At 37.0% G+C, this 23,149-nt stretch overlaps 1 protein-coding gene across 29 annotated transcripts in view; it reads right to left on the reverse strand.

The window, feature by feature from the left end:
- Positions 1 to 6,400: 6,400 nt before the first annotated feature.
- Positions 6,401 to 23,149, reverse strand: part of kcnq1.2 (potassium voltage-gated channel, KQT-like subfamily, member 1.2) — a 234,843-nt gene continuing 218,094 nt past the window's right edge. For 28 of the 29 annotated variants that reach the window (XR_012400074.1, XR_012400073.1, XR_012400078.1 and 25 more), the window contains one exon: positions 6,401 to 8,322. Coding sequence is in view for 23 of the 29 variants with exons in the window: in XM_073942557.1 (XP_073798658.1) it covers positions 8,170 to 8,322 (153 nt within the window). In the remaining 6 variants the exon portion in view is untranslated. The remainder of the gene's footprint in view (positions 8,323 to 23,149) is intronic. The other variant, XR_012400081.1, reaches the window with a different exon arrangement.

Raw genomic sequence — 23,149 nt, forward strand, 5'->3', positions numbered from 1 at the left:
TCACTTCCTCTTTTTCCCCCTTCATTATTAATATCACGTCTATTTGGCCGTTTAAAGAAACCTCTCACACTCAGCTGCTTTGACATTAGCCCCTTTCACACAGTGATACTGGTAAATATCCGGAAAATTTCCGGAACGACTTTACCGGTATATTCAAATAAGCGCTGTTCACACAGGCGAGGACGTTACGGAAATTTTCCGGAAAAGAGCATTCACACATCCATTCCAAAATACCGGTAAATTCTGACATCATTCACCACAAATGAGCTTTAAACGGCTGCGCTTGTATTTGTAAACATTTGACTAAATTACAAACTCTGTGGATGATCAATATTGTGAACAACTTTCGCAGGATCATATTCGCATGTCGAGATGTTCATAATATGTGCGTGTGCAGGCGCTCACAGGCTGTTTCACAGGCACATCAAAGCTTGAAGGTAAACAAACAACGGCTTGTCATAAGCATCTCATCGATGATTATTTACACAGTTGGCATTAAGAAGAACATATAAACGTGATCTGACTAACTTCTAGAAGCTAAATGTGCCTGGAAAAATATTCAAAGGCTTTTATTCTCATAAACCGCGCGGACGTAAATGCGTCTGACTGTTGTGATTGGCTAAAGCAGACGTCTCACGTCAGCACGTTCTAGACGTGCACGCGCTTATTACGGGAATCTTCCTTCTGCGTTCACACCAAGTGTGCCGCAAGCCTGCATTTGAGTGAAGGTCTCGGCCGTTAGATCGCCCCCTGGGGGCTGGCTGCAGTACAAGTCATAAAGCCCGCCTCCTCCGTGTTAATGAAGGAGACTTGAGCCCAAATAAAAAAATTTATTACACTTGCAATAAAATGTCCCGAAAGATGGTTCTGGTCGATTAAGGCGCAGATTATTGTGCTGAAATAGGTGCAGATCTTCATTTTTGTAAACAGTTTGTTTTTAGCAGTAATTTAATGCTGGGCGTGTCATCGTGATTGACAGCTGTGATTGACAGTTTCTCAAAGCAGCGCGTCTGAGCTTCAGCAGGAGACTGACGTGTTATTATTCGATTTCTGTGTTATTTTACCATGACAAAATGAGTTCAGCAGTAAACTATAGTTTCTGACATACATGATCCTGGTGGAACACTGTTTATTCGCTAAGGTCAGGGCTTTTTTCGGGCTTTATTAGTTTGCTGATACACGCCTAGCCACCCAGATAGCAAAACACAGTTCCAGCTAGATTCTCGCCTGCCGGAGACTTATCCCTTAGAGCTCAGACTGACTACCTCTGCTGGACCTACTCCGGATGCCTGGACTCACTACCCGATTCCAGCCCGAGTCAATCGAGCCAGATGCAGCGGCCGAGCGAGCCGGCGCTGCCGCATGCGAGCCGGAATCAACCCGCGACGCCGCGAGTAGGTTATGCGCTGCGGCCCGGAGCTTGAGCGCTTTAATTATATAAAACCCTCATATTTGTTAATGTTATTACATCCATTTGTGTTGATATGACAGCAAACGCATGCTGAGAAGTTGGGGGGCGTGGTTGATTTTACATAAAGCGTTTGGTTGGAAGCTCGACTCCGCTCATTTTCGCGGCTCCTCCTTTGGCTCCATCAGACAGTCCTTCTGCGCATGTCAAGGCTCCAATTTCAGCAGTCTTTTGCGACCGTTTGTGCCCGTCAAGCAGGCGTTTTGCCCTCAAGGCGTTCAATGGGAAAAAGGGCTGTCGCGTCGTCCATATTTTTTACAGTCATTGGTTCACACAGCGCAGCATTCCGGCAAACTGCCGGTAATGTTACAACTTCTCTTTCCGGAAAATAGCCAGAACGAATTTACCGGTATTTTCAAAAAGGACCTGTTCACACATACAACCTTTCCGGAAAATTGCCGGTAATTTTCCGGAAAGGTCTGTATGTGTGAAAGGGGCTATTGTTGCAACTGTACCCAGCGGTGACAAAGAGGAGACAAAACAAGGATAATCGCCATCAGCTGGACAGGAGTGGGAATTACAGTTAGCTGCAAATTACAATAGATCACCCTCAGCATAATCCGTCAAAATGACGAATCACCTTCAGATTTTTTTCGTCACGGCTGTAAAAATTTACCAATGACGGAAAATATTCGGTTAACGCGACCTCTGATTCCAGCATAAGTTTTACACAGTGGATGCCCTTCCAGCTGTAACCCAGTACTAGGAAACACCCATACACACTCATTCACACACACACTTATACACTACGGCCAGTTTAGTTAATCAATTCCCCTATGTGTTTGGACTGTGGGGGAAACCGGAGCAACCGGAGGAAACTCACGCCAACACGGTGAGAACATGCAAACTCCACACAGAAATGCCAACTGACCCAGCCGAGACTCAAACCAGTGACCTTCTTGCTGTGAGGTGACAGTGATTACCACTGAGCCACTGTCACCCCATTTGAGGTAATCGTTACCACATATTATTAAAAAAAGAGGTATTGTCATACAAAACACGAGATGTAATTACTGTAAATGCATGTTTTATTTACACCACAGTTATCTGGAGCGAATGTTTACAACAGATCACAGGTTATCATTTCATCAATCCATCAGCACTACATGGACATGAATAAGGCTTTACTACAGTATTTACATTTCTGTATGCTTTATAAAACTGTACAGTCAGTGTCAGCAGCAGGAGGACAGCCCATATCTTAGGCATACGCTCATATCCACAGGACAAAAACAAGACTTTATCCAGCCAATTCTGGTTTTGTGAAAGTTTTATACACAAAATAAATAAAAATCTGTAAATAAATAAAAATTATAAATAACTTAGGGTACAAAGTACTGTTTTATTATGAAGAAATGATGATGTGTTTGCACTGAATTAAGATTTAGTGTTAATGAAATATTATGGCAGAAAATTATTAGTAAATTATTATTTATTTACTATTACTATTATCATTATGACAGTGAGTTCAAAGTTTGAAATATGCTTGCATGTATTTGCATGTGTCTGCATATTATGAATTAGTATATTTTTCATAAATAATAGTCCTTAGTCACGTGACCTGATGTTTTGAAACACCTTAGTCACGTGACCTGGGTGTTTCCAATCACCTTAGTCACGTGACCTGATGTTTCGAAACACTTTAGTCACATGACCTGATGTTTTGAAACACTTTAGTCACATGACCTGATGTTTTGAAACACTTTAGTCACATGACCTGATGTTTTTAAACACTTTAGTCACATGACCTGATGTTTTTAAACACTTTAGTCACGTGACCTGGGTGTTTCCAATTAGCTTAGTCACGTGACCTGATGTTTTGAAACACTTTAGTCACGTGACCTAGGTGTTTCAAAACACTTTAGTCACGTGACCTGATGTTTTGAAACACCTTAGTCACGTGACCTGGGTGTTTCAAATCACCTGTCACGTGACCTGATGTTTCGAAACACTTTAGTCACATGACCTGATGTTTTGAAACACTTTAGTCACGTGACCTGAGTGTTTCCAATTAGCTTAGTCACGTGACCTGATGTTTCGAAACACTTTAGTCAAGTGACCTGGGTAACTCGAATCACCTTAGTCACATGACCTGGCTGTTTCCCATCACCTCAGTTACGTGACCTGATGTTTCGAAACACTTTAGTCATGTGACCTGGGTGTTTCATATCACCTTAGTTACATGACCTTGGTAATTCGAATCACCTTAGTCACATGACCTGATGTTTCGAAACACTTTAGTCACGTGACCTGGGTGTTTTGAAACACTTTAGTCACGTGACCTGGGTGTTTCGGATCATGCTTTGGTGCAGTGTTTCAAAACACTTGCACTTTAGGATCTCGACATCACTTGCACTTTAGTGTTTTGAAATCTGTCTCTACAGTGACACCTAGTGGTAGTTTATGTGTTCCTCTGGAACAGCTTCAGTTAAGATATAAATGTTTAGTTATAATGTTAGTTTTTAAATGCTCTGTTCTTGTAACGTGTGTGTAATATGCCTTGTTGTTGGTCAGAAAAAATGTAACATTAATAAAATACATCAAGTCGTAATTTCAGAATATTGGTACAGGTCAGGATTCGAACTTAGAGCTGTGCTCATGCACGGTCCACTAGGCTATATGAGATGGAGGGTTAGTTAAACACAGATTTGCCAGGTCTCGAAACGCTTCTGAAATGACGATGCTTTGAATCGCTTTAGTCACATCACCTGATCACTTGTCAGTTTCAAGTCAGCCATCCCTACATCCGACACGACCACTCTTTTGGATTGCTCTTTATGTTAACATTTGCTCCTGCTTGTAACCATTGTCTGACTACTCTTGTTAATAACGATGCTACATTTGGATCCTCAACTTCAGTGCCAGAATCATATGTTACACTGTATCACCCTCTTTGGTTTTTTATGCATCCTAAAACCCCTCAGTATTAATTTTACAGCAGGGAAACAGCCAACAGAGGTGCATGTTTGCAGAACAGATCCAGCTTTCTCCTCAACACAGCTTTGTGGTTTCAAAATGTCTTTTGTATCTCATTAACTGCCTTATTTTCTGCTAGCTCACTTCACCTTTCAGCATTTAATTATGGCGGCTGAGAAAAACAGGCAGAGATTCACATCTGAAAGGTGCCGCGAGCTTAAAAAACATGCTATTGTGGAGCATTTGGGATTCTGACAGATGCGCTGTTGGGAATTTTGGCTCTTTTCTCAACGTCAACAGTCGTGAATGCCCTCCTTTCTCAGCGCGCTATTAAACTTCATTACAATCGATCACGGCTGTTTTGCTATTTTGATAAGCTCCACCGCAGCCATACATCATTCATTCCCAGAGCGCATGGAAATGTGATCCACCATTTTGTTTTGTTTGCAAGAAATGACCAAATACGAGTCTGAAGGACACTCTTAAATCCCTCGGGAAAGAGTTATTCATAGATTTTCCAACTTATTTTGAATAATAAAGCTGTTGTGAGGAAGCTAATCAACATCAAATGTTTTGATGAACACAAATATGTCAGAATTTTGAAAACAGTCATGCTTATTAGCATCATTTGTGAGAAAAACTACATTACCCACAATGCTGTGCAGAATTCCACCAATCAGGGAGCTGGAGCGAATTAGCCCTGCCCACTCATGTCACTACATATAACCATAAAATATACTATTTGTATAAATACAACAAACTACTTTTAATCAATAGTTTAATCTTTTTCTATCATTTGATTGATACGTGTGCAATGCATCATGGGATTGTAGTTCTTCCAATAAAGCTGTCAAGTTCACAAGCTAATTAAAGTTTGAAATGTTGGGATTCTCTTCTGGTCTGTTTGGTTCATTACTGAACACTATTGGCAGTTTTTAAGGGGAGGAGCTACCCTATGCCCCGCCCTCTCTTCATATTTCAGTTCAGATTAAGTCAAAGATTGAATAAAACTGCACATTTGAAAGGGACCTTTAGTGACTTAAAGATTCCTATGGGAAAAACAGAAGTGTATTGTTTGAAATAGTGACAATATGGAAGGTATCCTAATTTTTGGGGGATTTTTTGTTGGTAATGATATTTAAACTGTGTTTTTGTGCTGGTATCATGGCTGGTTTTAGGCCTATAATCAATAAATAAATATGACACTTAAACCACCAGTAGGTGGCAACAACACAAGAATATTTTAACAATTTCCTCATTGTAGCAATAAAAAGAGAATTTATGATTATAATATTTGTGTTTTTCAAAACTCTTCTGCATGGTTGTGGTGTGATGGCTAGGGTGTCACTATGTGGTACTCAGTGCAAAATTGAATGAATGAACGAACGAATGAATGAATGAATGAACGAATAAGTAAATTAATAAACGCAGTGCATCCTATTGTTTTTGCATGAATAGACCATAGTTGACCAAAACTGTTCCAGAAAAGGTTGTTCTAGTCCTTCCATATCTGTTGTCATATTATTAGATTTTTAAAGTGGTTGTTGCAGAAATTTGCTTGGTTGTGATGTGGTCATTAAGGTGTTGGTACGTGGAAAAAAGGATGAATAAATAAACTGTTCTCAATCAATCAATCAATCAATCAATCAATCAATCAATCAATCAATCAATCAATCAATCAATCAATAAATAAATAAAGAGTAAATAAATAATTGAATAATAAATAAATAAATGAATAAATGGATAAATAAAAAATAAAATAAACAAATAAATAAATAAATGAAGGAATAAAAAAATAATAAATGAATAAATAAATAAATATAAAATATATAATATAAAATATATAAATATATAAATGAATGAACAATGAATAACTGAACAAACAAATGGACAAATGAACGAACAAACAAACAAATGAATGAACAAACTGAATGAATGAACAAACAAATGAATAAACAAATAAATGAACAAACAAACAAACGAACAAACGAACAAACGAATGATCGAATGAACAAATCCTGTTATGGTTGGACTTTAATCAACCAAGACCGTCTCAAACAATGATGTTTTAATTCCCCTGTATATTTTTGCATAACAGCTGTCATGTAATTAGAATTATTTTAGTGGTTGCTAAGGTGTTTTACATGGTTGCTATGTGCTCACTATAAATGAGTAAAGAAATAAATTCAAAAAGTCAAAGTCAAAAAAATTATTTAGAATTGCAACTTTTTCTTTTGTTTGCAAAAACCATCAATCAAAACGTGTCCAATGGACAGTGTTCAATCCGTCGTACTGATTGCCCAACAAACAAACGAACAAACGAATCCTGTTTTATTTGGACTTAAATCAACCAAAATGGTCTCAAACTGCAATGTTATGTGATGTCATGTTGCTTGGTGATTTCTATAGTGTTCTTACCTAAACAAATCAACAAATCAACAAACAAATACATAAATAAATACGAGTGCATCAATGTGCATCACAAATTGCATCTTTTCTTCAACTTGCAAAAGCCATCAATCAAAATGTGTCCAATGGACAGTGTTCAATCAATCCCTCTTGCTGATCGCTGACCATAAAAACAATCCAATCCGAGAGATGGCATCCAATAAATGAAAATGTACAGTTCAGCCTAAATTCTGAGTTTTTACCACTTTAAATAAACAAACCAATCAACCAACCCACCAATCAATCAATCAATCAATCAATCAATCAATTAATCAATCAATCAATCAATCAATCAATCAATCAATCAATCAATCAATCAATCAATCAATCAATCAGTCAGTCAATCAATCAATCAATCAATCGATCAATCAATCAACTAACCAAACAACCAATCAATCAATTAATCAATCAATCAACCAATCAATAATCAACCAACCAACCAACCAATCATTCAGCCAACCAATCAGCCAACCAACCAACCAACCAATCAACTAACCAACCAACCGACTAATCAATCAATAAATCAGTCAATCAATCAATAATAAATAAATCAATCAATAAATCAACTAACCAACCAACCAATCAACCAATCAATCATTCTCAGTCAGTCAATCAATCAATCAATCAATCAATCAATCAATCAATCAATCAATCAATCAATCAATCAATCAATCAATCAATCAATCAATCAATCAATCAACCAATCAACCAACCAATCAACCAATTAATCAATCAATCAACCAATCAATAAATCAACTAACCAACCAACCAATCAATCAATCAGCCAACCAATCAATCAATCAATCAATCAACCAATCAATCAATCAATCAATCAATCAATCAATTAATCCTTCGATCCTGTTATTGTTGGACTTTAATCAACCAAAATTGTCTCAAACAACGATGTTCAGATCCTGCTGTATATATCTGCACCACAGTTGTCATGTAATTACAATTATTGTAGTGGTTGCTAAGGTGTTTTACATGGTTGCTATGTGGTCGCTAAGGTGTTGCTGGGTGGTATATAGTGGTACTATAGTGTTCTCACTTAAATACATAAACAAATAAATAAATAGCAGTGCATCCTTGTAATGGTCAAAAACCCCTCCCTGCTCGATCAAAACCAATCGTCCAATAGTCTCGTGCCGATCACCGACCATAAAACCAATCCAACCAGAGAGATGGCGTCCAAATAATGAAAACTCCCATCCCATCGCCATCTATAAAGCCACATTCGGCTCATGTGGCCACACTTGTATGATGTTCAGAAGGGTAATGGTCAGGCTCCTGGTCCGGGCCTGTGTTTGTTTCCCTCAGTGTTTGACTCTGTGTGCGTCTCATTGGGTTTCATCCATACTGACGCCCAGTCTCTTCATGACGGTGACCCGCGAGCTCAGCGGACTCGGCCTCTGGAGGAGCTCGGATTTGGGTTGGAAATGCTCCAGCAGGATCTTCTGAATGTTCTCCAGCTTCACGTCCATCTGGAACACCTGGCAACACACAGACGGTTCACACAAGGGTTATTTTAGTGAGACATCACTGAAAATAAGATCGAAATGCATTGTTAACTGAAGAAAAAATGTAAGAAAAAATATAAAGGATTCAGATATCCCAACACCTAGTGGGATAGACTTAATCATTAAAGCCAAAAACTTGACAAGAGGCCGTATTTCATATTTATATCCAGCTAACGAATCTATCCTGAATAAAATTAAGATGGATTGGGAATCAGAACTTCAATTAAATCTCTCTGACAATTTCTGGGAGGAGGCCTTAAATGCTGTAAATTCATCTTCTAGTTGTGCCAGGCTATCACTCATACAATTTAAGGTCCTCCACAGACTACATTATAGCAAGGAGAAACTCTCAAAGCTCTATCCAGACAAATTAGATAATAAATGTAATAGGTGCTCACAGACCCCATGTAACCTCACTCATATGTTCTGGTCGTGCCCTAAATTGTCTGAATTCTGGCGGTTATTTTTCAAGGCAATCTCGGATATCTTGGACATTAATCTAAACCCAAACCCTCACATCTCTATTTTTGGAAAACCCCCCAGATGATCTTCATGTCACAAACATTCAAAATAATGTCATCGCCTTTTCCTCCCTTGTCGCTCGCAAAAGAATTCTTTTAATGTGGAAATCGAAACAACCACCCTCAATCAAAGTTTGGTTACACGACATCTTAAGTCTTTTGAAATTGGAGAAGATTAAGTTCTCTCTCAGAGGCTCGCCTCACAAGTTTTATATTCATTGGAGGCCACTACTAAATTATTTTGATGATTTAACGCCTCTGGAGGTGATTATTTAAGAAATCATTTTATGGTCGGAATTACTATTATTATTATTTTTTTCTTTTAGTCTAGCATTTTTTCTCCGGAACAGTCATGCCCTAAACTAGACGCATTGGTTTAACCTCAGCACAACTAAAACCATAATAACCAAGAAGTAGGTAGCACATCATTATTATTGATGTAACTAGCTAATGTATTTATTTTGCTTCATTTATTTATTTATTTGAAAGCATTTATGAATGTATCTCAAATTGTACTATCATCATTATTTTTGTTTTATTCTTAATATTTTATTTTTATTTTATTTATTTATTTTATTATTATTATTTTTTCCCCTCCGTTTTCTGTTATACGTTTTACAAGAAAAGTGGCTATGTGTTTGGATGGGTGGGATGGGTGGGGGGTTTTGGGGTTGAATGTTTACAAAAGTGTTCAAAAAAGAAAAGCAGAAATTGGACATTTGTATACAACGAATGCTTTCCACTTGTGTTCAATAAATAAAGTTTATAAAAAAAAAGGGAAAAAATATAAAGGATTACAATATTACAAAAATTATTATTTCCTAGCCTACATAAATATAAAAACCATACTTTCATGCCTTCTTCATCTCGGGGGGGCTTTTTAAGTTTATTCATGACAATCTGCTTTCGTATAATGTTATTTTTATTAGCAGTATTATTTATTATCTGCATATTTATATTTGTTTTATTCAAAACAAGCTTAGATTTGTCCACCTGTCGGGTTTCAGACCATATGGGGCGCAGGATGTGTATTAGGATATAACTCAGTTTTCTGAGCACACTTTGTTATTATTGTTCATTTATTCGTTTGCTGGCAATAGAGTGGAGGAGCTATGACGTCGCTTTGTAGGCTAATCGGCTGCTAGCATAAAACTGGTTCCCTTGTGAAAATCCCTATGGCATTTTCCCATAGGCTTTTCGAAGATTGCAAATAATAAGCTGTGTGTTCAAACACTGTTCATTACACTTACACGTTTGGTCCAGCCGGATAATCCTCACACGAAAATACAACTTGGAGCACTTTTGGATCTTAAATGCAAACGCAAGAGTTAAAAAGCTAACATTAGGCTATAAACGGACTACAGAGCCCTTGGGGCGCTCGTCTGTGACGTCAGCACCGCCCTGCTACAGACGACTTATCAAGCTTATTTTTAGAAATAATGTCCATGACAATGAGTTAATCTCTCTGTATATTATATTATAATCCACGCTATATATTATAAACAAATAAATACGCAAAAACACATAGACCTTTGTGCCTTTTGGATCGTTTTTATGTGGGAAATCTGTTTTGCTTTACGGTTGTTCTAAAAGTTTTAAAACTGCGTGTATAAATCTGCCTATATAGTATTATCATCAGACATATTTAAATAAGTGTATCGCTCGCGCACACAGCCTGCTTACCTTAACAGATGACAGAAATGAGGCGTGAGGAGGAACAAGTCTATCAAATGGCTGCAATTTCCATCATGATGGACACAGAGCAACATTCAATATTCCTTTTATGTCACGACGTACAGCGAAAAGCAGCCCATACAGTTACATCTGCTATACGTTTTATAGAGGAGTGTAAATATTGCAGTTATGACTGAGTAAAATGTGTTCAGATGAATAAAAAAAGACGAAAAAGGTGAAAGTAAATAATGAGGCAGCTCATCTCTGTTTAACTGTTTTCTTGCTAGTGAAGCGCTCAGTTCTTCCTCTTACAAAGTCGTCATGCAAATGCACTTATGGCGCGGCACAGCTGGCTCTTAAAGGGAATGGGAGATGAGACTCTGATTGGTTTATTCTCAAAACACACCTATAACTCATTAAGAGAATAAGCTCAACCCTGTTAGATCATGCGCCAAGGCGCAAAGCGGATTTTTCCGTCCTTAAAATAGCAAAAGTGGATTCCAACACGCCCCTAATGCTTTTGCGCCCTGCGATTTGCACTTTGCACATGGATCATCAAAATAGAGCCCTTACAGTCTTATTGGCAGCCAAAATTGCCAGCAAGTTACTGTAAATTTTACAGTAACTCTTTTACAGTGTATAAACAACAAAAATGAAACTAAATATATAAAAACTAAATAGAAAAATGTTCAAAGTAAAAACTATACTAAAACTAAACAAAGCCACTGATGGAATGAGCTAAATCTAAACCGAAGTGAACTGCAATACAGTAAAGTATCGTATAGTAAAGTACAGTTGAAGTCAGGATTATTCACCCCCCTGTTTATTTTTTTTACCCCAATTTCTGTTTAACGGAGAGCAGATTTCTCCAACACATTTCTAATCATAATAGATTTAATAACTCATCTCTAATAACTGATTCATTTTCTCTTTGCCATGATGACAGTAAATAATATTAGGCTAGATATTCTTCAAGACCCTTCTATACAGCTTAAAGTGGCATTTAAAGGGTTAACTAGGTTAATTAGGGAAACTAGGCAGGTTAGGCAAGTTATTGTATATCGATGGTTTGTTCTGTAGACTATCGAAAAATATATAGCTAAAAGGGGCTAATCATTTTGTCCTTAAAATGGTGTTTAAAAAATTAATAACTGCTCTTATTCTAGCCGAAATAAAACAAATAAGACTTTCTTCTGGAGAGAAAATATTATCAGACATACTGTGAAAATTTCCTAGCTCTGTTAAACATAATTTGGGAAATATTTAAAAAAGAAAAAAATCAAAGGGGGCGAATAATTCTGACATCAACTGTATCTAAATAACTAATTTAGGAACACTATAAAAATGCAGTTCCACACAATCCAGTCATGCCGTCCCAATGCAAATCGATTAAGTCAACTCAATCGATTTTACATTTTTAAGTTACAAGAACATAAAACAAATACGTTGTCTTAAAAAAACCCTTCAGGAAATGTGTCGCTTTCACTCGTTTCTTAAATAACAGTTTGAATTAACAGCAAGAATCTCTTTTTGAGTGCTGGTGGTACAGTTCAGTGCTGCAGGTTCAGGCCTCGGAGGGTTAATCCGTGAACAATCAGCATTGTGCTCCAGTAAGGCACTTAACCTCAGGTTACGACACAGATTATTTAACCCTCAGAGTCTGAAAATCAGGCTCAAATGCTTTCATTGTGTCCGAGCGGCGCTGGGAGCTCAGATTATTTCCAACAAAGGACTACTTTTAAAGAGTGTTGCTTATTTAAAGGCATAAAAAGTCATTGTTGAGTGTCTTGAAGACTTAATATTTATTTTTGTATCTCATTACTGTATTTTTAAATGAAAGGTACACAGGGATATATTGTTTATATAAAAATAAAATCATATTATATTTACATACACTGCAAAAAAAAAAAAAAAAACATTGTCTTGTTTCTAGGACAAATATCTTAAATCAAGAAGCATTTTCTACAGTAACGTTTGTCTTGTTTTCAGAATATTATTTAGCCTACACGACTAGTAGATGGGTAGTAGTAGGTAGATTATTTTGTTTTAAGGAAAAACTTGTTGCGGCATGGTGGCTCAGTGGTTAGCATTGTCACCTCACAGCAAGAAGGTCGCTGGTTTGAGCCTAAATTGACCGTAGTGTATGAGTGTGTGTGAATGAGTGTGTATGGGTGTTTCCCATTACTGGGTTGCAGCTTTTTTTTGCACTATAGGGGAACAAAATTGGCCTAAGTGTGAGTGTGAGTGTGTGTGTGTGTGTGTGAGAGAGAATGAGTGTGTATGGGTGTTTTTCATTACTGGGTTGCAGCTTTTGTTCACTTTTTGTGTGCTACAGTGGAATTGAATAAACTAAATTGGCCATAGTGTATGTGTGTGTATGTGTGTGTGTGTGAGAGAGAATGAGTGTGTATGGGTGTTTCCCATTTCTGGGTTGCAGCTTTTTTCAGTTTTTTTTTGTGCTATAGGGGAATTGAACAAACTAAATTGGCCATAGTGTATGTGTGTGTGTGAGTGTGTGTGTGTGTGTGTGTGAGAGAGAGAATGGGTGTGTATGGGTGTTTCTCATTACTGGGTTGCAAATTTTTTCTGTTTTTTTTGCCATAGGGGAATTTAATCAACTAAATTGGCCATAGTGTATGAGCGTGTGTGTTTGTGTGTGCGTGCATAAGTGTGTAAGGGTGTTTCTCAGTACAGGGTTGCAGCTTTTTCTGTTTTTTTTTGTGCCATAGGGGAATTGAATAAACTAAATTGGCCATAGTGTATGAGTGTGTGTGTTTGAGTGTGCGTGCATGAGTGTGTAAGGGTGTTTCCCATTACTGGGTTGCAGCTTTTGTTCTGTTTTTTTGTGCAATAGGGGAATTTAGTGTACTAAATTGGCCTTGGCCATAGTGTGTGTGTGTGTGTGTGTGTGTGTGTGTGTGTGTGTGTGTGCATGAGTGTGTATCGTTGTTTCCCATTACTGGGTTGCAGCTTTTTTCTGTTTTTTTTGTGCTATAGGGGAATTTAATCAACTAAATTGGCCATAGTGTATGTGTGTGCGTGTGTGTGAGCGTGTGTGAGAGAGAGAATGAGTGTGTATAGGTGTTTCCCATTACTGGGTTGCAAATTTTTTCTGTTTTTTTTTCTGCTATAGGGGAATTTAATCAACTAAATTGGCCATAGTGTATGAGTGTGTGTGTTTGTGTGTGCGTGCATAAGTGTGTAAGGGTGTTTCCCAGTACTGGTTTGCAGCTTTTGTTCTGTTTTTTTGTGCTATAGGGGAATTTAGTATACTAAATTGGCCTTGGCCATAGTGTGTGTGTGTGTGTGTGTGTGTGTGTGTGTGTGTGTGTGTGTGTGTGTACTGCTAATGCTCCAAAATTATGTTGTAGTAAATTATATAAGAAGACTGTGAGGTTAGGGTTAGTGTAGGTTGACATGTATTTGCAAACTTTCTTATAGTGAGTTAAATGTCTGTTGAAGGAGCAGATATTAAGCAGACAGTCTACTAATACTCAAATGGACCATCAAAATAAAGTGTCACCCTGTGTTTTAACATCAAAATGTCTGTTTGTTTAAAAGGTCAAATGCAGGTGACCACATCAATCCAACAATGTGATTCAACATAATGTGACATGAACACAAATTCCCAGCACAGCCTCTCATACACAAGTGTTTTCCTTTCAGAATGGCTCATTCATTACAGACGTCCACTTAAACCGGCCGCTTTATGAGCCCAAAACAAAAACAGGCCGTCAGGATTGTCAGAGAAACGCCAACGCCAGTCTGAGCTCAACAGAGCGGCGTTTCACAGCGAGCCGACAGAAATATATTTTCATAAAGAGAAGGAACATTCACTGCCTGTTAGGAGGGAAGTATAAATCTGCACCATAAACATGTCATTGATAATCTAGGGCATTATCTGCATTCCCCAGCGGCGCAGCGCTCAGATGAGGCATTCCTCTGGAGCGGGCTGACCCGTGGAGACCCTGAAAAAACAACACTAAACTCCAGCAAAACTCTGAGGACAGGGGGACGCTCCACACGACACCAACACCACTGCTGAGGCCCACTCTTAAAAATACTCCAGCTCTGCAAAACTGAATCCTATAAATATGCATACAGTATATTTACAGTCAGGTTTACTCACTTTTTTATGTAGGGCAGACTAATCGTAAGTAATGTAAGTATTACTCAATGGTTTAAAAGTAAAGTCAGTCGGTTTATAAGTCAACTGATTGCTTTATAAGCACTAGGTTAGTCACTTCTTATTTTTTCAAGAGTTCCCACTTAGCTGATAATCAATATAGCGTGTTTGGCATGCTGTCCCGGGAGAGAGCCCTGAGCTCATAATATCCTCGAGAACGGGGCTCCCTCTCGTTAGAAGGGCGAGAGCGGAGTACAAGCTCAGGTAGGTCTCGAGAACTCCCCTGCTTGTCGCCGTCGCTGTGAGAAAACAGTGCTAGCCACTGGGCCACCGTGTCGCCCTATCAGAAAAAAAAGGGGGAGGAAGTAGGGGGGGGGGAGGGGAGGAAGCTTCAAGACGAAGTTAACTGGAGTAAAAAACTCTGGTTATTTATAATGCTTCCGTAATCATCTAATAGGGCAGATTACGGAGCTAATGAGGAGCCAGCCGTGTTGATCATAAGCACGTGATCCTCTCGAAATTAGTAGTAGTAGTAGTAGTAGTAGTAGTAGTAAAACTTTATTGTCCTTGACAGGAGATTTGTTTTGGGCATCGCCATATTGCTGCAGACACTCACTAAAACAAGCAATAAAAAAACAGTATAAAATACAACAATTACAAAATTTATGGTGCCAATTAAGATATACTCTTATTAAGTAAACCCACTGACACAGGTACAAAGGATTTCTTGTAACGGTTTAACCTACACTTTGGGACTCTATATCTTCTACCAGAGGGAAGCAGTTCGTACTGGGGAAACAAAAAATGAGTTGGATCCTTTACAATCCTATCCACCTGATTGAGGACACAGTTCTCATATAAAACTTGAGGATTAAAATTTTCATTGTGCCCGACAATTTTCCATGCTGTCTTTAAGAGATGCATCAGTTTAGATTTACACTGAACAGAAAGGTTGCCAAACCACACTGTAATGCCATACCTGACAATGCTTTCAAGAACTGCTTTATAAAACAGCATCATGAGCTTCTTGTTGACTCCAAAAAGACGCAACCTCCGTAAAAAATACAATCTCTGGTGTAAACGAGAACAAACCCAATCAATGTGTGTTTTCCATGTGAAAGAACTGTCGATATGAATGCCCAAGTACTTATAGGTTTCTGACTGAGTAATAGGATCATCATGTACAACCACTTGACGATGGTCACCTATGCACTTTGGGTCAAATACCATCTCTTCTGTTTTCTTAGTATTTATTTTTAGCTTATTTCTATCACACCAATCAATGAACTGACTAATTTCTGACTGATATATAACCCCAATATCATCCTTCTCATAAAGTAAACTTAAAATGGCCGTGTCATCAGAGTATTTAAAAATAAAATTCTGTGAATGCTTACTTATACATTCATTTGTAAAAAGTGTAAAAAGAATAGGTGAACTGACACAGCCTTGTGGAACCCCAGTACTACTGTTCTTTTCCTCTGAACAGATGTTTTTAACCTTGACAACCTGAGTTCTGTTTGTTAAAAATGAGAAATACCATTTGCATATGAATGGGTTTATATTCAGCTGTTCCATCTTTTCAATTAATAAATGTGGTTGGATCGTATTAAAAGCGGAACTAAAATCAATAAAAAGCAGTCGAGCATAAGCTTTAGGATTGTCTAAGTGCTTAAGAATCAAGTGCGAAATACTATTAACTGCATCTTCAGTACCTCTGCCATACCTATAGGCAAACTGTAGAGGATCTAAATTACTAGCAACTTCTGATTTTACAATGGACACCACACATTTCTCAAAACATTTCATGATAACAGATGTTAATGCCACCGGTCTAAAATCATTGTACTCAGAGGGCCTCGCCAACTTAGGAACAGGAACAATTAATGATTTTTTCCACAAACTAGGAACAATACCAGAGTCTAAGGATTTTTGAAATATGGGAACCCAAACTGGAGTCAGTTCATCAGCACAGCATTTAACAGTGTATGGCAAAATTCCATCTGGACCTGCAGATTTATTTGAGCCAATATGTTTAAAATAAAAATTTATCTGCCTAGGATCAATCAGTGGCCTATCATAGGTAACACCTCTAGGAGACATTACCTCCGAACTGTTGACTGGGGTGTATTCACAATTCTCAAATCTTAAGAAAAAGTCATTCAACTCATTCACTTTCTGTGAGTCATCAAAAATAGAAATAGAGGGAGTAAAAGACTGCATATTGGACATAGATTTCATAGAGTCCCACAGTTGTTTAGAATTAGACATTTCTAGTCTATTCTCCAGGCATTGTTTATGTTTTATCCTAGCGTCTCTTAATAATCCATTTAACTCCTTCTGAGTAACTCTTAATCCTTGATGATCATGATTATGAAAGGCCAACTTCTTCCTCTTAATACAATCTTTAATGTCCTTTGTGATATATGGTTTATTGTTGGCATAGATGACTATCTCCTTTTTTGGTATCACATTCTCAGTGCAGAAATTAATATAATCTGTTATTACCGTGGCAGTTTCATTAATATCTTCGCTATGAAAAACTTCCCAGTCAGTACAGAGAAAACAGCCTTTCAAGGCTTCAACGCTGTCCTCTGACCAAACATTCACAGTCTTCACCACGGGTTTGTTTTTCTTTAAAAGAGTCTTATACGTAGGAATTAAAAACACAGTATTGTGATCAGAGTTTGAAAGGGGAGGTCTTACCCTGGACGTGTATGCCTCTTTGATGTTCCCATAGCATTTGTCTAAAACATTTTTGTCTCTTGTATTGTCTTTAACATATTGATCATATCCAGAAAGAACAGTCTCCAATTTACAATGGTTAAAATCACCAAGAATAAACACCGGCGCTCCTGGTGTACGTTCAAGTTGGTCTTGAATACAGTCTCTTATAGCACTGGCGGCTATAGCTGCCTTAGCGGAAGGTGGAACATAAGCCACACAGATTAATATATTCCCGAATTCTCTTGGGAGGTAGAAAGGTCTCAAACTCAAGCATAAGAGCTCAATATCCGGATTACATACTGCCGATTTAATTGTTATGTGACTGCACCAACGCTCATTCACATAAACGCAGATTCCACCTCCTCTGCTTTTTCCTGAGGCGGCAGATCTATCGGCTCGAATTAGAGAAAAGCCTTGTACCTCTACCAGTGAACTCGGAATCTCCGGACGAAGCCATGTTTCAGTCAGTGCCAGGAGACCCGCCTCTCGATACTCAAAACAGGCTCTAGCTTTGATGCGCAGTTCATCCATCTTCTGTTGCAATGATCTGACGTTACTTAGAATAATTGCAGGTAACGGGGGTCTGTTTCCACGTCGGCGAAAACGCCGCCGGACGCCGCCTCTGTGACCTCTTTTCCGACGACATGTACTCGCCGTCACCCTGTTTCTCAAACAGTCGGGAAGGTTAGGTGGTGCACCAAAGTCGGCTGACCGAAGCTGAAGCAAGTCCTCTCTTGTGTATACCATGATCAGGTCGCTATTCGTTGTTATGTGCGTGTAGCCGGCAGAAAACAGGTGCCCGATTATTAGCAGGCCAATAAAGAGTTCTACGAAAGTCGTCATACTGATATTGCACCCGAAACTACTAAAGTACCAGTGTACCGCCACAAAGTTTAAATAATTAAGTATACCAGCAAGTTCAAAAGTAATTTCACAAAAAACGTCAGCAGCAACAAGTGCCCGTGTCGCCAGCAGTGCAGCGCCACCGGAGTGCAAAATTAGTTTATAAATAAACCACACAAAGTCAACAAGTCGCTTTTTAAAGCAACAGACTTACTCAACACAAAGTCAACTAATCGGTTTATAAGTCAACTAATTGCTTTATAAGCACCAGGTTAGTCACTTCTTATTGTTTCAAGAGTTCCCACTTAGCTTATAATCAATAAAGCGTATTTGGCATGCTGTCCAGGGAGATATCCCTGAGCTCATAATATCCTCGAGCCCGAGGCTCCCTCCCGTTAGAAGGGCAAGAGCGGAGTTTGAGCTCAGGTAGGTCTTGAGAACTCCCCTGCTTGTCGTCATGTGAGAAGTGCAAACTTAAGTTGTCTTAGGTGATAATTTGGTTTAGTCGGATGGCTATGGTTTATGTTTTTGGACGGTGGGAGGAAACGGGGGAACCCGGGGGAAACCCACGCGAACACGGGGAGAACATGTAAACTCCGCACAGAAACATCAACCAGCCTGATAGGAGGTTGGACCGGCGGTGTTCTTGCTGTGAGGCAACAGTGCTAGCCACTGGGCCACCGTGTCGCCCTATTGGAAAAGGGGGAGGAAGAAGGGGGGGGAGGAGAGGAAGCTTCAAGACGAAGATAACCAGAGTGAAAAACTCTGGTTATTTATAATGCTTCCGTAATCATCTAATAGGGCAGATTATGAAGCTAATGAGGAGCCAGCCGTGTTGATCATAAGCACGTGATCCTCTAGAAATTAGTTTATAAATAAACCACACAAAGTCAACAAGTCGCTTTTTAAAGCAACAGACTTAACACAAAGTCAACTAATCGGTTTATAAGTCAACTAATTCCTTTAAAAAGCAACGAGTTTACTCACTTTTTAATGTAAAGTCAACTAATCCTTTTAAAAGCAACAGGTTCACTCAAATATTTAAGTCAGCTTGTCAGTTTATAAGTCAAATAATCTCTTTTAAAGTAACGGGTTGACTTTTAAAGCAATTGGTTTGCTCGCTTTTTAAAAAATGTCAATTAATCCCTTTAAATCAAAGTCAACTCATCACTTTTAAAGTCGATGAATCACTTTTAAAGCAACCTTTTCATCATCTCACCTTATTAAGTCAACTAATTGCTTCAAAAGCAACGAGTTTACACACTATAAAAGTCAACTAATTGCTTTAAAAATCAATGAGATCACTAACTTTAAGTCAATCTATCGTTTAAATAAGACAACCATTCACTTTTAAAGGAAATGGCTTGCTTTGTAAAGTCAACAAATTGCTGTATAGGCAATTGGTTTACAAAAATTAGGTCAACTAATCACTTTTTAAGTCAACTAATTGCTTCGAAAAGCAATAAGATTACTCACTTTTTAAAGTAAAGCCAACTAATCGCTTTAAAAGCTGTGTCAACTAATCAGTTTGTAAGTAAACTAACTGCTTTTAAAGCAGTGGGTGTACTCACTTTGTAAAGTAAAGCCAACCACTCGCTTTTATAGCAACGAGTTTCCTCACTTTTTAAAAATAAAGTCAACTAATCCATTTAAAAGCAATGAGGCTACAAAATGTTTAGTTAAAGTCAAGTAATCACTTTAAAAGCAACAGGTTTACTCACTTTCCAAAGTTTAGTCAATAAACCATTTTAAAAACATCAGACTAACTTTGTAAAGTCAACAAATCGCTTCAAATCAATCGTTTTACTCACTTAAGTAATTAATTAATCTCTTTTAAATCAACTAATTGCTTTAAAAGCAAAATGTTTACTCAAAATGTTTACAGTAAATTCAACTAACTGGTTTATAAGTCAAATAATCACTTTAAAAGCAATGACAACTAATCGGTTTATAGGCTTACTCACTTTGAAGGTAAAGCCAACCAATCGCCTTTATAGCAACAGGTTTACTCACTTTTTAAAAATAAAGTCAACTAATCGCTTTGAAAGCAACAAGTTTACTCACTTTTTAATGTAAAGTCAACTAATCCTTTTAAAAGCAACAGGTTCACTCAAATATTTAAGTCAACTTGTCAGTTTATAAGTCAAATAATCTCTTTTAAAGTAACGGGTTGACTTTTAAAGCAATTGGTTTGCTCGCTTTTTAAAAAATGTCCATTAATCCCTTTAAATCAAAGTCAACTCATCACTTTTAAAGTCGACGAATCACTTTTAAAGTCAACTCATCACTTTAAAAGCAACCTTTTCATCATCTCACCTTATTAAGTCAACTAATTGCTTCAAAAGCAACGAGTTTACACACTATAAAAGTCAACTAATTGCTTTAAAAATCAATGAGATCACTAACTTTAAGTCAATCTATCGTTTAAATAAGACAACCATTCACTTTGAAAGGAAATGGCTTGCTTTGTAAAGTCAACAAATTGCTGTATAGGCAATTGGTTTACAAAAATTAGGTCAACTAATCACTTTTTAAGTCAACTAATTGCTTTGAAAAGCAATAAGATTACTCACTTTTTAAAGTAAAGCCAACTAATCGCTTTAAAAGCTGTGTCAACTAATCAGTTTGTAAGTAAACTAACTGCTTTTAAAGCAGTGGGTGTACTCACTTTGTAAAGTAAAGCCAACCACTCGCTTTTATAGCAACGAGTTTCCTCACTTTTTAAAAATAAAGTCAACTAATCCATTTAAAAGCAATGAGGCTACAAAATGTTTAGTTAAAGTCAAGTAATCACTTTAAAAGCAACAGGTTTACTCACTTTCCAAAGTTTAGTCAATAAACCATTTTAAAAACATCAGACTAACTTTGTAAAGTCAACAAATCGCTTTAAATCAATCGTTTTACCCACTTAAGTAATTAACTAATCTCTTTTAAATCAACTAATTGCTTTAAAAGCAAAAGGTTTACTCAAAGTGTTTAAAGTAAATTCAACTAACTGCTTTATAAGTCAAATAATCACTTTAAAAGCAATGACAACTAATCGGTTTATAGGCTTACTCACTTTGAAGGTAAAGCCAACCAATCGCCTTTATAGCAACAGGTTTACTCACTTTCCAAAGTTTAGTCAATAAACCATTTTAAAGCCACCAGACTAACTTTGTAAAGTCAACAAATCGCTTCAAATCAATCGTTTTACTCACTTAAGTAATTAACTAATCACTTTTAAGTCAAATAATCACTTTAAAAGCAATGTCAACTAATCGGTTTATAGGCTTACTCACTTTGAAGGTAAAGCCAACCAATCGCCTTTAGAGCAACAAGTTTACTCACTTTTTACAAATAAAGTCAACTAATCGCTTTGAAAGCAACAAGTTTAATCACCTTTTCAGTTAAGTCAACTATTTTTAAAAAAAGCAACAGGTTTACTCACAAAAAAAAAACTAATTAAGTAAACTAATTACTTTAAAAGCAACAGGTTTACTCACTGTTAATGTAAAGTCAACAGACAATAGCAACTTCAAACGCAAAGTTTCAACGCAAAGTCAACTAATCAGTTTACTAATTGCTTTTAACTTTTAAAGCAATGGCTTAATCACTTTAAAAATAAATAAATAAATAAATAAATAGTCAACTAATCACTTTTTAAATCAACTGATCACTTTGAAAGCAATGAGTTTACTCAGTTTTTAAGTCAACTAATTGCATCAAAAGCTGAAAGAACCATCTATCAATCTATCCATTCATCTATCCATCATAATATCTGTCCATCAATCTTCCTATTTACTTCCATTCAAGTATTCATCCCATTATCAATACACCAATCCCTCTATTCTTTTATCCATCCATCCATCCATCCATCCATCCATCCATCCATCCATCCATCCATCCATTTATTTATTACACTATAAATCCATCCATCCATCCATCTCTCCATCCATCTTTTAATTTATCTATCTATCCATCTATCAGTCCATCAATCTTTTAATTTATACTTCCATTCATTTATCAATCAATCAATCAATCAATCAATCAATCAATCAATCAATCAATCAATCAATCAATCAATCAATCAATCAATCAATCAATCAATCAATCAATCAATCAATCAATCAATCAATCAATCAATCAACAAAAAAAAAACTAATTAAGTAAACTAATTACTTTAAAAGCAACAGGTTTACTCACTGTTAATGTAAAGTCAACAGACAATAGCAACTTCAAACGCAAAGTTTCAACGCAAAGTCAACTAATCAGTTTACTAATTGCTTTTAACTTTTAAAGCAATGGCTTAATCATTTTAAAAATAAATAAATAAATAAATAGTCAACTAATCACTTTTTAAATCAACTGATCACTTTGAAAGCAATGAGTTTACTCAGTTTTTAAGTCAACTAATTGCATCAAAAGCTGTGGGTTTACTAACAATAAATAAAGTCAAGCATCACTTTTTAAGTCATTTAATCGCTTTAAAAGCAACACGTTTACCCAATTTTTAAGTAAAGTCAACAGACTGCTTTATAAGCAAAGTCAACTAATTTTATAATAAGTCAACTAATCACCTTTAAAGCAAAGGGGATACTTTTAAAATAAACAAATACAACTAATACAACTTAAATAGAACTTAAGGCAACTAATCATTTCGACAGCAATGAGTTTACTCACATTTAATTAGTCAACTAATCACTTTAAATGCAACGAGCTTATTCACTTTTTAAGAAAAGTCAACAAGTCTCTTTAATAGCAACTGGTTTACTCTTACTGTTTTTTTTTAGGTCAACTAATCACTTTTTACAAAGCAGTTGTAAACTGTTGGATGTTGAATGTAGCATTTTTACTTGAGGCAAGATAAATTAGCTTGAAAAGCAGCAAAATGTCAATAACTTGTGATGTTTTGTTTATAAAACATCTA

This window comes from Danio rerio, chromosome 25 (genome assembly GCF_049306965.1).
Source record: "Danio rerio strain Tuebingen ecotype United States chromosome 25, GRCz12tu, whole genome shotgun sequence".
In the NCBI taxonomy this organism is placed as follows: domain Eukaryota; kingdom Metazoa; phylum Chordata; class Actinopteri; order Cypriniformes; family Danionidae; genus Danio; species Danio rerio.